The 16,451-nt window shown below is 40.7% G+C and overlaps 1 protein-coding gene across 1 annotated transcript in view; it reads right to left on the bottom strand.

Annotated features, from left to right (window-relative positions):
* Positions 1–5,144: 5,144 nt before the first annotated feature.
* The window catches only part of SLC26A4 (solute carrier family 26 member 4), a 44,460-nt gene continuing 33,153 nt past the window's right edge, over positions 5,145–16,451 (bottom strand). The window contains exons 18-21 of the mRNA XM_008150073.3: positions 14,505–14,559; positions 12,885–13,027; positions 10,316–10,399; positions 5,145–7,857 (exon numbers count right to left, since the gene is read on the bottom strand). Coding sequence (XP_008148295.1) covers positions 7,834–7,857; positions 10,316–10,399; positions 12,885–13,027; positions 14,505–14,559 — 306 coding nt within the window. The 3' untranslated portion in view covers positions 5,145–7,833. The remainder of the gene's footprint in view (positions 7,858–10,315; positions 10,400–12,884; positions 13,028–14,504; positions 14,560–16,451) is intronic.

The following is a 16,451-nucleotide window of genomic DNA, read 5'->3' as shown; positions in this document are numbered from 1 at the left end:
AAAAAAAAAAAAAGACTGCAACTGAGGCACGTGCCCTTGACCAAAATTGAACCCAGGACCCTTCAGTCCATAGAACGATGCTCTATCCACTGAGCCAAACCGGCTAGGGGAGGGATTATCTTAATTCCTCCCTCTTGCTCACTCCCACAATCTGATCACCAAGTTTTCCTGAGTATGTCTCAGATTTGTCCTGGACATACGCAATAGCCTTCTTCTTGTTCCTGCTTCCAGTCTTGGAATATACATAATGCCTTCAAAATCAGGTCCATAAAGAGTCTCCAGGAAAACTTCTCCCTCCCACCCATCCCAGCCACCGAGTTCCTTTTCCTATAGGCAGCTCAAATGACCAGATGCTTACATATCCCTCTAGAGCTACTCTGCAGATAGACACAAACAGATGTAGGTCTCTTTCAGAGTAATCTTCCCAAAACACAAAACTGGCCATATTTTTCCCCACCCTAAAGCCTTTCAACACCTTCCCATTACAAACGCTTGAGTTTTAGGACCTTGTGTTGGCAACCTCCCAGTCCTGCTGATCTTTCCATTGCAGACAACCCCCTTTTCAGCTGAGATCTTGGCTATCTTGGGGCTTTTACTATGCTGTTCCCTCTGCTTGGACAATTCTCCCCCAGGTCTGAGCTGGCTAATTCTTTCCTTAAATACTACCTCATAGAGAGCAGAGCCTTTCCACCGTGTGATTAACTGTAACAGAGGGCCCTCCGTTTGTTACTTTGAAGCCCCTACCACAAGGAGTTGTCGTTTATTTTGGGGGATGTTTTATTACCATCTCCCATACGTTTCATGAGAACAGAGATTGTCTGTTTTGTTTACCACTCATTGTATAGCCAGCTCTTAGTTCTGTGCCTATCACAAAATAGGTGCACTGTTAACAATGAATGAATAAGGAACTGATGAGAAAACTTATGTCCTAAAAAGGGGTGTGTGTGCAAATGATACTAAAAAGAAACTAGCCCAGCTGGCATGGCTCAGTGATTGAGCGTTGACCTGTGACCCAGGAGGTCATGGTTCGATTCCCAATCTGAGCACATGCCTGGGTTGCAGGCTCCATCCCCAATGTAGGATGTGCAGGAGGCAGCCGATCAATGATCCTCTCTCATCATTTTTATCTCTCCCTCTCCCTTCTCGTCTGAAATCAATTTAAAAAAAATGTTTTTAGAGAGAGAAACTAGCCTCAGCTATTTAAGCAGGCAATTTGGCCTTCATGTGGTTTCTCCTCTGAGTACAGGTTTTTATCCTGAGCTTCCTCACACTGTGTGGCTGACTGTCTCTGTTTAGGCCAACCACTGACTGCAGAGAGGAGGAACTGCAGTAAATAAGAGCGGAGCGTCACTCCCAAGGGTTCAAGACCTTGAATTCTTTGGGAGAAAGTGACAGCAAGCACAGAGCTTTCCTTTGCCAGACCTTGTATTTTGTCACAGACATTTAATAACTGGTTTAAACAGAAATATTAAGCAATCACTTCTTCCTTTGTTTTTGGAACCAAAAATTCTTTTTGTTTACAAGCAAGTAAAACCAGAGAAGACAATGACTCTTACTACAGAAACAGCATGTTTATAAGGAAATATTAACTCTACAATCTCAAATCAGTATCTGTTTCTGCCCTAAGTGCTTTAATATAGCACATATTTTTCTAATTATGAAAGTAATGCCTCATATCATTATAGATAATAGAATATTAAAATTGTATTTAAAAGGATAAAACTAGGGAAATAAAATCACATCCATGGAATAGGCTTGTTTTTTGTCCATGTCCATCTGTTACTCTCTCCTTGGAAACTAAACAACAAAAGCTTCATTCATTTCTACTTTAATTACACCTTCTGAATTTATTTCTAGGTATCCAGGTCAGTTGACTGGATTAGCTAAGTAATGTAACCCAGCCATTTTGCCCTTATCTCTTACCAGAGTTGAGGATAAAATTCAAGATCCTTAATGTGGTATACAAGGCCCCTCATAATCTGGCTCCAGTCCACTCCCAGCCTCATTTCTCACCACTTCCTTCCCTTACCCACTTAATGAGGAGCTTACTAGAGAAAGGTCATGAGCTCCCAGTGTGTTCGAATGGTCCAGACTCTCCTATTCACCTCAGTAGTTCTCTGCAGGGGATAGAAGGATGACCAGGCCTCCTTTGTGTATGGTATAGACGTGGGGGAATGGGTACAGGATCCTGATGTGCTAGATTTACCACAAATTGATGAGCTGGGAAGTGAGTTCATCTGGAAGGGATAAGGTTGACTACTTTGATCAACTCGCAGAGATCAGAGTCTGTCCTCATGTGTGGCAGTGCCACCTAGATCACAGGCGTCTTGAAGAGAGCAGCAATGACCCAAATGTGTCCCCCTCCAAAATTTCTATGTCAGAGTCATAATCCCAAAGTGATGGTGTTTGGAGGTGGGGTGATCAGGAGAGTGGAGCCCTCATGATGGGATTAGTGCTCTTATAAGAAGAGGCCAGAGAGCCAGCTATGTGAGACCACAGCCCTCTCAAACCCGGAGGAGGGCACTCACCAAGAGCTCACTTCTAGGCTCCAGCACTGAGAGGAATAAATGTGTGTTGTTTCAGCCCCCAGTCTTTGGTAATGTGTTACAGCAGCGTGAACTAAGGCAAAAGCCATGCCTGGTCTCCCTTCCAAAGAGTCCACCAACTTGCAGGGCTGGTTGTCAAGGGCTTGTGCCATTCTTTCTCTCTAAAGAGTGACCTTCAGATGCTCCTCCTGAATGGCCTAGAGCCCCCTCCATGACTGGGCTGGTAATGAATACAAATGCAAATCACAAACAAATTCTAAAATAGAGTAGGAGGTGGTCAACTTGTCCTGGCCATAGGAAGTATAATCTGAGAGGTGCTCCCCCAGCTCCAGCCACAAGGCTGGGATGCTGGGGTGTGAACAGGTGCATCTGCCCTTGCAGTGCTTTTTCAAAAGGGCCCTCAGAAGGAGCCTTGTGCTGATGGTACAGTTAAGCATCTTGATTGTGGTGGTGTTTACATGAAACTATAGTTGGCATAAAATTGCATAGACACACACACACACACACACACACACACGAGTATATGTGTAACTGGTGAAATATGAATAAGATCTATGGTGTGTACCAATGCCAGTTTCCTGGGTTTTATGTTTCACTGCAGTTATGCTAGATGTTAACACTGGGGGAGGCTGGGTGAAGGGTGCATGGGAATCTTGCTGTACAGTTCTTTGCAAATTCCTGTGAATCTGTATTTTAAAATATAAAGTTTTTTTAAGGGGGGAGGGACTCAGAATACTGGAGTACTTGATCTAAGATATAAAATAGTGAATTAGAGATGGCCTTGAAGCTAGAAGATCCTGTTCCTCTGTGTCTGGGTCCAAAGATGTTCCTGAAGAAAAGAATGAAGTGGGCAACTTAGCAGATTCATAATGAATAGAGTCTGGGAGTGCTAGAGTAGGCCTGAGAAGCCCAGGAAACTCTGAATGTCTTATATGCTCAGGTGACTGCCATCCACTAACTATGTTGGCCTTATTTAGCATCACTGCAGCTTATTTCGATCTTCCAACAGTATTTATTAAGCACCTACTGTGTGCCTGGCACTCTTCACTCTTCTAGTGCTTGGTATATGTCCAAGAATAAAACAAAGAATCCTGCCCTAGTGAAGCCTATGTTCTAGCATAGGGGAGGAGGCCGAGAAAAAAAGTAAACGGTAATAAGTGAATTCTAGAGCATTCTAGCAGGTGATAACTATTATGTGGGAAGAAAATAGAGCCAGGTAAAGGGGACCAAGAATCAGAAGGTAGTATGGGAGGAATGTTGCTAAATTATCTGAGTTCTTAAATGATTGTATTGAAATTTATCCTGTATTTGAATTTCTTTGCCCACTACCAAATTCTATTATTCCTATTTCTTCCTGATTTCTTCTCTCCGTCTTTTATTTTAACCTTCCTTTTTTCTGTTTCTTCAATTAATTCCTTTTTTATTTCTCTCCCTTTCTTAATGCTGTCAGTGGTGTGTTTTTTTTACCTGAGTGATAAGAGTAATTGCAAATTTAAAATTTAGCATTTTTAATTATATTTAACTAGAGGCCCAGTGCACGAAATTCGTGCACGGAGAGGGGGGCGTGTCCCTCAGCCCAGCCTGCACCCTCTCCAATCTGGGACCCCTCGAGGGATGTCCGACTGCCCATTTAGGCCCGATCCAGGACTGCTGGCTCCCAACTGATCACCTGCCTGCCTTCCTGATTGCCCCTAACCGCTTCTGCCTGCCAGCCTGATCACCCCCTAACCACTCTGCTGCCAGCCTGATTGATGCCTAACTGCTCCCCAGCCAGCCTGTTTGCCTCCAACTTCCCTCCTCTGCCGGCCTGGTCACCCCTAACTGCCCTCCCCTGCAGGGTTGATCGCCTCCAACTGCCCTCCCTTGCAGGCCTGGTGCCTCCCAACTGCCCTCTCCTGCTGGCCATCTTGTAGTGGCCATCTTGTGTCCACATGGGGGCAGGATCTTTGACCACATGGGGGCAGCTATATTGTGTGTTGCAGTGATGGTCAATCTGCATATTACTCTTTTATTAGATAGGATAGAGGCCTGGTGCATGGGTGGGAGCTGACTGGTTTGCCCTGAAGGGTGGGGGTTCCCTTGGGGCATGGGGCGGCCTGAGTGAGGGGCCTGTGGTGGTTTGCAGGCTAGCCATGCCCCCTGATGACCCAAGAGGAGGCCCTGATATCTGGAATTTATTTACCTTCTACAATTGAAACTTTGTAGCCTGGAGCAAAGCCAAGCCTGCTGCTCGCCTACAGCCAGCAGCGATTTCTGTAGGAGTTAATTCACCTTCTATAATTGAAACTTTGTAGCCTTGAGTGGAGACTTAGGCCGGCAACAGGAGGCGCAGAAAGCTTGGCTTCTTTTGTTACCACGGAAACCCTCCCGCTCTCAGTGGCTGTAGCCATCTTGATTGGGTTATTTGCATATTTGCTCCTGATTGGCTGGTGGGTGTGGCTTGGCTGGTGGGCGTGGCTTAGGTGTAGCAAAGGTGTGGTCAATTTGCATATTACTCTATTATTAGGTAGGATAGTTTTGTTCAGAAGGGACACAGTAGAGTATTTAAAAGATAACTTTACATTTAACTTAAAAAATATGTGCAGTAATTTCCAAATGTACAATTTGATATCTTTATTTATTGAAATTCATATACAACACTGGACTCTTTATAGGTTAAAAACATAACAAAAAACAATTTTAATTTCAAGTAAAATTTCCATTGGCAATACAGAGTTAACCCTTTGCACTCGCTTGCTTTTTTCTCGATTCCTTTATTCTACTCGGGATTTAATTTTTTAAATACCCCAGATTTTACAAAGCGCGGCAGTAGAATAAAAAACTGAAGTTTCTTTTCATACAAACTTATTTATTTGGATTTTTTTATATTTCAAATTATTGATACATTCAAAGAGTATAAAAAGAGCTGCTACCGATGTTAACCGTGTCGAGTCACACTCGACATCTGAGTGCAAAAGGTAAAAATATGTATATTATTTAAAAATGCATGGAAGAGACAGTATTTCTATTGCTTGGGAAACTAGTCAAATACCCTGGTCTTATATAATCACAAATGGAACCAGGATTTCACAAAACTCTAGCCTTATTGTAAAGGATTATTTTGGTTATTTCCTTCAACTAATAAAAAAATAAGCAGTGCATATTTCCTCTATTGAACAGAGGTATTCATCCATTTTCTGCAAGACTTTTATATTCACTCTTTAGAGATATGATTTATTGCCATTACAAGCAGGTGTTACTGTGAAAATGAGATAACATTATAATCCTGGTTATACTGTGCCCAGCATGGGGAGAAATCTGTTCTAAGTCAATTAAAGACAGAATAACCCATGAGCATGAAAGAAGATTGTAACATCAAAATCCATTACAACTCACTCAAATTCCAATGTGCAGAATGGGGGTGGGGATGGCAATGATGATTCTTTTAACCAATTTGGAATGATCACTGATGATAATCCTTCAGAAGTAGAGACCTTGTTTCTCATTATATATAAGAAAAAGCAGAGGTAAGACATGCTGCCTTTGGATTTGGGAATTTCCTACATCTGTGCCAAAGGTAGAATATAATTATCAACCAGGCAAGACATTGTGTCCGTTTGGGGACCTGAGTGTTTATTTTTCCCTAGAAATGAAGTACAACTTCATTTACTTGAGCATAAAATGTAGGGTGTCCCCCCAAAATATATACACACACTTTGAATTATTATAAAGGCAGTGTTTATTAAAATACATTTCATTTTCAAAATTGAACTATCAGCTGTTAAAGTGTGTATACATTTTTGGGGGGACACCCTGTATATGGGAATAGTCCCTGGGACCACAGCCTATGTATTATATATAATACCTAGAAAATCATTGGCAGTCAGAAAAGATGAAGTAAAACTAAAAGCATATTTTCTGGCTCAAAATATGGATTTTTAAAAACCTAAACATTTTCGATGTAAATATTCCAAACCATTTTTTCTTTTGCTATTGAGTTCACGGGGACTGTTCTGTCTTAAAAAACTCGTTTTAAACATAGATTTATATCCAAATTATTTACTTTTAGATTTTTTTTGAAAGGTGGTCAGAATTCAGTTAAAGATCAGTTCTTTACATACTGCTAAATTTTAGAGAAAAACATAAACTTATTTTAATCACCACAGTCTTACAAACATATCAAAATTGTTTTTGTTCAAAATGACACAATTTTTGTACTAGATTTTAAATAGACCATACCGCTATGTAACTCTACACAGTGATTATTTCTATTGCATTTTTAAGGCACAGATAGTCTTTCATATATTTTATTTGATCCTAATTGTGATCCATGATTATCATATCAAAAGGTGATTTTGATAAACCACAATCATCTTCTTATTGCTTCACCTCTCTAAATCAATGCTTTTAAAATATATCTGCCTAGTTCTGAAGCTTTGAAGTGGACCGTGATTCTGAATTCTGGTTACATATATGGTCACTATAACATTCATGATTAAGTACTAACCAAATTTGCATTTTAAAAACTTCTTTGCCATGTTTACCAAAAGTGATTTTTGAAGGCCTTTATTGATAAATGCATTAACAATTCTATATCAGCATTTACTCATTGGGCCCTCACCCTGTGGTTCAGTGCAGCTCATGGGGATCCAGGCCAGTCAGAAATTGAATGTTTTAATGATAATCATTCCTGACTCAACTGCCCACAGAGGCTTTTCAGTCACACTTATTCCGACTGAACAGAGGTACCCAATACCCACATGAACAGTGTTAGCCAACATGTCAGAGGTACAGCAGCATGACATAAGCAGATCCTAGCTACATTGTTAAATTGCCAGGGGAATTCTCCTCACCATTTTACACATTTTAGAGGTAAGCTATTTATTTTATAAATAAAGCCTAGAAACAATTTTAAATCTCTTTCTTTCAAGGGTTAAGATGTTTTTAAAAAAATTAAAGGTTAAAAAAAAATCTAATGGGCCCAACTGGTGTGGCTCAGTGGTTGAGCACTGACTTATGAACCGGAGGTCTCGGTTCAATTCCCAGTTGGGGCACATGCCCAGGTTGCGGGCTCGATCCCCAGTGTGGGGCAGCTAATCGATGATTCTCTCTCATCATTTATGTTTCTATCTCTCTACCTCTCTGAAATCAATAAAAATATGTATATTTTTAAAATCTAATGGAAAAAGAATGAGTGTTTCAAGTCCAAAGAAGTAGTCAATGCAAAAAATGCTTGCATAGAAGAATTACATTGGTGGTTAAACTTTGCCTTGCAGTCCTTGCTTATAGTGGCCTCCTGAGCCCACTTTCAGGAAGCAAGGCTACGCATAGCCTGTGGAAACAAAGGGGAAACAAAGTGTTAATACAACTGAATTCTCCTTAAGTCTTTTTACAAATATGTAAATGTTAGTGTTGGTTGCTTGCATTTGCTCATCTTAGTTATATATTGTCATAATAAAAATAGGGTAAAAACTTAATTTTATAACTCATCATCATTTAATTAGATTTATTTAAAAGCAATAATTACTAATTATTGAGCACTTAATACGTATCCTTTAATTTCCACAATTCTTTGAGGTTATTATTATTTCTATTTTGTCCTGGGCTACATAGCCAGTAAGTAGCAGAATCAAGGTTTGCATTCAAATCCATCTGGTTCTAAAGTCCATGTCCTTAAACCCACTCTGCATACTGCCTCACTAACTACAGGAGTCCTACCTGAATGATCTTGTTACATGGCAATCAAAAATACTTCTAAGCATGGAACGTACTGATGAATCTCAGAGGGAAGTGAGGAGGGGGGCCAGAAGAGATTAACCAAAGAACTGTATGCATATATGCATAACCCATGGACACATACAATAGTGTGGGGAAGGTCAGGGGGAGGGGAGGTGGGAGAGGTCAATGGGGGGAAAAAGGAGACATCTGTACTACTTTCAACAATAAAGATAAATTTTTAAAAATACTTCTATATAATGTGGAATTTTTTTAAGTACCAGTTTTGATATATGAGTTTGTACTCAACTAAGTTGGCCCTATATCCATAGTCATAAACTACTGCACAGCTCAGAGATGATGTTCCTGGGCTCACTAAGCTGATGGGCTAAGATGCAGGACCTCCAGTTTTCACCCTAGCAGTGTATTTCCTCCACAAAAGCCTTCTCAGCCTGTCATCCTCACTGCCTGATTTTACCATAGGGGTTTGAATATTATGCTTCTCAACATTTTTATCAGGACCTGGAATAAGGCAGAGAAGGCATGCTTATCAGATTTTTATATGACACCAGTGGGGGTGCATAATTAATATGCTGGATGATAGATTCAGCATTCAAAAGGATGTCCTTAAATGGAACAGACAAGATATAATCTATCAGAAATGTGTAGTCCTTCACTAGGGGGTCAAAAACCAATTACATAAATATAAATGGGGAACCCAGCTGGATGACAATTTATGTGAAAATGCCGAAGTCTTTAGTTGACCCCTGCTCAACAAAAGCCAAGGATTTTGATGTAGCTATTATGAAAATAAACACACTTTTTAAGTCACAGTAATAGAAATATCTTGATGAGACCAAGGTAAGTCATGGTTGCATAATCTCCACATTGGCCTAACCGGATCTAGGGTTTTGTGTCCACTTCTTTGCCAGAGAAGCCATGCCAAATTGTGTGTCTATGAGGAATGGTAAAGGGAACTGGAGGAGTCCCACCTGGAGCAGAGTCTGGTGGAGACCTCGAAGATACTCTCAAATATTTAAGGGCTGTTCATGGGAGGGTTTGTATCGCTAGAGAAGGCAGTTCTCAGCCACCAGTTATTAGAGAAAGGCCAAATCTAGTTTTGTAAGCACAACGAACACTTGGAGATTTCCAACCATGTAACAAATTCCCTGGAAAGCTATTAGTTGCTGCCCAGTCAGTGTTGAGCTTTGACCTGTGAACCAGGAGGTCATGGTTCAATTCCTGGTCAGGGCACATGCCCGGGATGTGGACTCAATGATCCCCAGTGTGGGGCGTGCAGGAGGCAGCCAATCAATGATCTCTTTCATCACTGATGTTTCTATCTCTCTCTCCTTTCCTCTCTGAAATCAATAAAAAATATATATTTTTTAAAAAGCTACTAGTTTCCATTGTCTAGAAATGTTCACACAAAAGCTGAGTGAACATCCTTAGACATGGTGTAGAGGGATTTCTGTGTGAGCAGTACTTGATTTCTAAGACATTTTCAATTTTCAATTTCTCTGATCTTTTGTTAGTCCTAGTGGTGGAGCCACAATGTTCACTCAGATAACAAGTTTCAGTCGGGTTTCCTAGGAATTGACTGATGCCCCCAAGGGCATCAGAGATACATAGACTCAGTCTTAGAATTCTAAGTCATTATCAGCTGAAGAAACGTCATGAGGTTCCTGTTCCTCACATACTCTCTCTGAAGCTTATGAAACTCCTGGGTTAGAAATTCACTCTAATCACCTTTCCTCTACTCCTGAAGTCTTTGGAAGAAAAACTATTCGGAGGCTTAGGCATAAAATCAGGACCAGTAGGTCGGCTGCTTCCAGTTGCTGATCCTATATGCCTGGGGGCAGAAGGTCCCCAAGTTCTTAATGTCTTCAAGGGAAAATTCTTGTTTTCCATTTTCCCCATTCTCATAAGCCATCCTTTGGGTCTTTTTCCCCTCCCTTTGGGTCTTGTTTTAAAAAATGTTTTCTCTAGTTTGTATCAGACATAGTCACTATATGCATTACTCTATTCAAGATTTAATCCAAATTATTTTCTTTGAAAGGAAATAATGCTCATACCTCATCCTCGACATTAAGTTCTTCTTCAATCAGCTCTGCTTCCATTAATTCAAGAGGATCTTTATGGTCCTGGATGAGGGAGATCTTGACAAAGAGAACACAGAGAATATATATGGAATATAAATATTTATATAAATATAAATCCACCTGATACTCCACTGAAAATGACCTGAAATGCTGCTGGTGCTTCTCATTTATAATAATCTACATACTAGTATTTCAAAATCTTTTCCAGCTTTCTTGTGCTTTTGTATTTCTCACTTCACATTTTCCCTGTACCATGTTTTCACATTCAAGTGTAAACTGGCATAGTTCTCCATTGTTAACCTCCTTTTCCACTCTCTTCCCAGCCTCTGAAGTGCATGCCTCTTAGGAGTCGGCCAGCCTGCCTGAGTGATTCAGCAGTCAATCGTGTCTTTATTTCAAGGGCTAAACTAAGAGCACTTAGTACAGCATTGAGCACGCACTGAATGGGCTCGTGACTGACGACAATAAACAGTCCCAAATTAAATTGGATGGGTATTAATTTCATTGGAGATGGAAGCCAACATCTATGGACCAAGTTGGTTGTTCAGGAACGTTCTGCTTCTTAGCAGTAATCAATAACAGAGGACACCAATAACAGTTTGAACTTTGTCTTATGCATAAAGGATATTCCCAAAGCAATTCCAGATGTTTATCAAGATAAGAGTGACATTTCACTTTTAGCTACTTTTCATCTCATAAATCAATAATTCAATTCTCTTTGCTAGTGTGGAAATGAGTTAGAGACTTCAGTCCCTGTGCAGATGGTCAGGCATAATGGGAGGGTTAGAGGACAGGTGTAACTACAAATTGGACACTCTTGGGATAATCCTGGTGTTTGTCATATGAAGGGATAGGGAGCGGGTCATATCACTGCATCCACAATATCCCTAAAATACAAATTATCCTTCCTGAAGAAAAGGAAAGTGCCACGGGCAGGGTTTATCATTACTATCCATCTGCCATATCCAGGGCTTTGTGCTAGATACTGAGGGTACACAGTATAAGTTCCTGACCTGAGAAGCTACCAGGGCTCAGCCCGTTATCCAGTGAACCAGTAAGTACGTAAGCACCCAGTTATACTCAGTCTGACATTTGTTCAGGGTCAAAAAATCCATCCCAGCCACTCACAGTGCCTCCCTGATTACAAGCAATCTTGAGCCTAACACTGGGGGGCACGGCTGGTTAGTGGCTTTTGTGACATTCATCGGATCTGAGATCTTGGGTAAGAACAGGGTGTAAACAAATAACAAAATAACTTTCCTGTTGAGAAAGAAATTGAAAGTTTAAAAATTAATCCTCACCCAAGGATATACTTTTATTGATGAGAGAGAGAGAGAGAGAGAGAGAGAGAGAGAGAGAGAGAGAGAGAGGAAGTGAGAGAGAGAGAGACAGAGAAACTTTAATCGGTTACCTCTGGTACAGCCCCAACCCAGGATCAAACCGCAGCCTTTTGGTGTACAGGACAATGCTCCAACAAACTGAGCCACCTGGCCAGGGCAATTCTATTTTACTTTTAATGAGGGACCTTTTTTAGCTACTTTACATGATCCCACTTTGTTGTTTTTACCCGTGGGTTAGAAAATTCTAAGTTAGAAAAAGGCTTATGAGTTTTCAAAGATGAGCATTTTGCATGTAGCTTTTTTTTAGATTTGTGGTTTTGCTACCTTTTTTGTATTCAATGTCCAGATCTTGGAATTTAGGACTAGTATTTTCTCCAGCAGCATTAAGCAGAGCAATCTCTCCACTAACTATATCTTAAAAGAATAATATGCTATTATTTTCTAAATTAGTTTTTTCACTTCAGATATTAACTTCCAGTTTACAGTAAGAATCTACCTTAATTTTAGGGGGGGGGGGAGGAGAGAAGCAATGTAAAATATAGTAGACTGTATCACTGGAATAATTATGATTGTTATTTTTATAGATATTGTTTTTGTTTTCCAAATTCACTGTGGGAGGGTCTGTGAGAGAAGAGGTTCTTGTACCAGAATGCCCACCAGCTCTCCCAGGTATTGGATAAGAGGACGACAAAGTAAGGAGTCCCCAGGAAATGGGGGTTTATTCTATTTCATGGAGCTAATTCATGGCTTTTAATTTTTTTTCCTTTTCAAAGATCACCTAAGACCTAATGGATCCTATTTAAAGACATTTATCATCAAGAGTTTCTAGATTGCTGAGAATTGAAACTGCATTTGTATATACAAGTCCCAGAAGCTCCGAGATTCATTGCCCATATTCTAAAAAGGCACTACAGCTAAAGTCTACCTTTATTAGTAAACCTGCACATTATAGAGCTAATATGTTTGAGGTGCTCCCAGGTGCTTTCCTGTAAACTACCATATTCAGTCTTCATATCTGCCCAGCAAAGTAAATGTTTTTACTCCCATTTTACTGGTGAGAAAATTGAGGCTCTGAGAAGTAACCAGATGGCTTAACATCCTACTAGACTGAGACTCAAAGCTAAATTTGTGGAATTTTTTGCCATTTATAGAAATCATGACAGTTCAGAAAAGATAAAAATGTAGAAAGGTGACATGTTTACCGTTTCTAAAATGGAATCTTGAATTTCTCGAGATTTAACCCGGTTCTGAACGTGGAGGACAGCATCATGGACAGTCAAAAAGAATATGTCCTTTCTGTTATCATTAAAGAAACCACATTTCTCCAGCTTTTCTATTACGTGATCTTCAAAAGAAAGAAAGAATGTTTAGTTAATCTCTAAGATATTTTATAACTTTAACCAATACTAAGCTTTGGCAGCTCCTCCTGTTAATTCCTCCTTCTCATTTCCAAAATGTGACACTGCTCTACGCCAAGTTTCTTTTCCAGTAGCACATGGCATGGCTGTACCACAACTGGTGGTATGTAGTCGATGGCCTTGGTTCCTGGCCAGGTCCCCTTTGCCAGTGTCCCCATCCTCCAGCTGCTGTGATTCTGGCCGCTACTAGTTCACAGCTGTGGCCTTCTCTGGAGACCTTTCCTGGGCCCATGGGAACCGTCTGGCCTGAAAAGGCCTGGGAGGTTACACCTCCATCCTTGCATGGCCTGCAGCCACTGACAGACTGACATGGGGGTGGGGGGTTAAAAGGCCGGCTCTCTGGCCTCAAGGAGGAATAGCCCTCGGGTGCTTTTCCTGCTGGGTGCTCCTTGTGAAATTAAGCTAAGGAAGACTTTTAAAATTTTTTTTAATCTTTATTGTTGAAAGTATTACCTATGTGCCCCCCCCCCCCATTAGCCCCTTCTAGCCCACCCCAGGCCTTCACCACCCTATTGTCTGTGTCCATGGGTTATGCATATATGCATACAAGTTCTTTGGTTGATCTCTTCCCTCCCACCCACCCTCCCCCGCCTTCCCTCTGAGGTTCTGCAATCTAATCTATGCTTCTATGTCTCTGGATCTATTTGTTCACTAGTTTATTTTGTTCATTAGATTCCACATTTGAGCAAGATCATGTGATACTTGTCTTTCTTTGACTGGCTTATTTCATGTAGCATAATACTCTCCAGGTCCTTTCATGTAAGGTAGACTTTTGCAACCATATCTTTGTCCAGCTTCTTCTCCTGCCCTAACCCGCTCCTCTCATTCCTTCATGAATTTTTCCAGGGTGTACTATCTCAGGAAATCACTTGTGCAAGAATCCTTACCTCAGTCTCTGTTTCTAGAGAACTCAGCCTAAGCATCAGTATCTTCCTACACACATACTCTCTTACGTTCACAGACAGAATCATACCCTGGAGGGTCCTCTAGTTTTAAGGGACCTAAGTCATCTCCAGCTCTGCTCTTCCTAGGACTGCGTTTCCACGGTGATCTGGCACTGCTATGAGGACATCGGTTTCCTTGCATTCCAGCTCTATGGCACACATTGGAAGTAATACCTCCCTCGGTTGAAAAAGGCCCTCGGTGTGAGTGCTTAATGGGTAGAGTTTCAGTTCACGGTGATGAGAAGTTTTGGAAATAGATAGTTGCGATGGTTGCACAACATTGTAAATGTACTTAATGCCACTGAATTAAATGCCACTTGAATGTGACTAAAATAGCAAATGTTGTTATACATTTTTTATCACAATAAAAAATCATTTTTAAGGCCTTTGGTCATGATGTATCCACGTTCCAAGATAGGAGGAAGTCTTATAGATAGATATGTACTGTATATGCATTTACCTTGAAGCGATGCAAAGTACACATTTACATCAATTCTTTGGAATTCTTTGACAACCTAAAATTTTAAAAAGGAGAATTTGAGTAATTTTACCTGCCCATACTTCAGTAGCATTCAGTCACTTGCTCAGGAGAAACTTCAATACTTTCATGGTTAAACAGGACTTTGAGGAAAGCTCATTATTGGGAAGCCACAGAGGTTTTCAACCTACAGCGACGATATGATTAGGGATGACAAGACCTGTCTCAGGAGGTGGCAACATCCAGTGCTCAACAGCACAGCACTTGACAGCGGATGTGCTTAATAAATATTTGTGGAAGGAAGAAAAGAAGGGAGTACAGGAGGCTTCCTAATACAGCCCCTGCAGATGGGAGACATGAGCATGAGTTTATGTCTTTGAGTGGAAGATATACGGGTATAGAAACACGGCCACCAGAGTCTAAATGTAAAAACTGACCTAGAAACCAAGGGCTCTGTATTTTGACGGTGTCAGTCTTAGTATCCTGATTGTGATTTTAGACAATAGTTTTACAAGATGTTAGCACTGGGAGAAACTGGGTAAGGGGTACAAAGGATCTCTCCGTATAATTTCTTACAACTTTATGGGAATCTGCAATTCTCTCAAAATGTAAAGCTTAATTAAAAAATTAAGATGCAAAACCTATGGGCAATAGTAAAATGGAACATGAAGTTTCTGGGGAGAAGAACAAGAACACAGTTTGGATTTTTCACAATTGTCTTTATAGCATTTGAAAGCAATTACTTGTTAGGTGTGTAAAATATTCTGGCATTAAATAAAGACTCTTCCCCAAAGTAATTCCTTAAACCCTTTTGGCCAACACAATTTCTACAATGCACTTGAGCCAGTGCCTAGAGTAAAATGCTCTCAAATGAGCTAATGATCAGGTCTGCTAAGAGAACTGGAAGAGAAGCTGTCAGCATTTTCTCACTTTTTTTTTTTTTTGGTCAAGTATAATCAGTTTTCTACCTTCCTGCCTGGTACCTGCACCCTGGAATAATTTCCTAGCCTTGCAGAAGTAGCCAAGAAGCCCCAGCAAAGATAAAGCTCACTGAGGGTCAGTTTCATATTATTACATCTGATTGTTGGTGTCTTTAACCTGCTTACTTTTCTGCCTGACTTGTCTGATACCTACCTGAAACTTTACTTGAACTTGACACCCCTGATCAAGTTGAGACCCCAGTTTGTCTGCTTTGGAACACTTAGTACAGTTGTTATTTAAAAGGTTACTTCATGTTTGACTTCCCCTCTAGCCTGCTCAGTCCTGTGAGGACAGGGACTATGACTACTTCATCATTTGTCTCTCGTGCCTGGCACATATTAGTCACTTCACATCTATTTGTTGAAAGAATGAACTCGACCTTGCATAAATGGTGTCTGATATCATGAATGTTCCTGTCCTACGTGTTCCTCAGCCCTTTGACTTCCTAGATGCCTGACCTGCTTCCTGTACGAACCTCTTAATAATGCCTCGCTTCTCCAGTCCTGCCATGTACCCCGCATCCCCCACTCTACTGCTGTTCACGTAACAAGTAAAAACGTAATACTTAACATAAATGTCCTTCTTTTCATATCCCTTTTCCTATGTATTCTCAGAAAACATAATAAATGTTAATATTTGCTAAGGGGTGGCTATATGCCAGATACTGTTCTAAACCATAAATAACCATATATATGCTTATTTAATTTTCATAAAAACCATATGAAATAGGTGCTGTCATTATCCTCATAACTGAGGTGCAGACAGATTAAGCAACTTGCCTATAACTGCACTAACTGCAGCAAGTGGTAGAGCCAGGATTCAACCCCAGGTAGTCTGGCCCCATAGCCTGTGCTTTAAAATACTGCCGAAACCGGTTTGGCTCAGTGGATAGAGCGTCGGCCTGCGGACTCAAGGGTCCCAGGTTCTATTCCGGTCAAGGGCATGTAC

This window comes from Eptesicus fuscus, chromosome 14, assembly GCF_027574615.1.
Source record: "Eptesicus fuscus isolate TK198812 chromosome 14, DD_ASM_mEF_20220401, whole genome shotgun sequence".
Lineage (NCBI taxonomy): Eukaryota > Metazoa > Chordata > Mammalia > Chiroptera > Vespertilionidae > Eptesicus > Eptesicus fuscus.
Note: the sequence above shows the minus strand (reverse complement) of the source record. Positions and strands in the feature narration are given on the sequence as shown.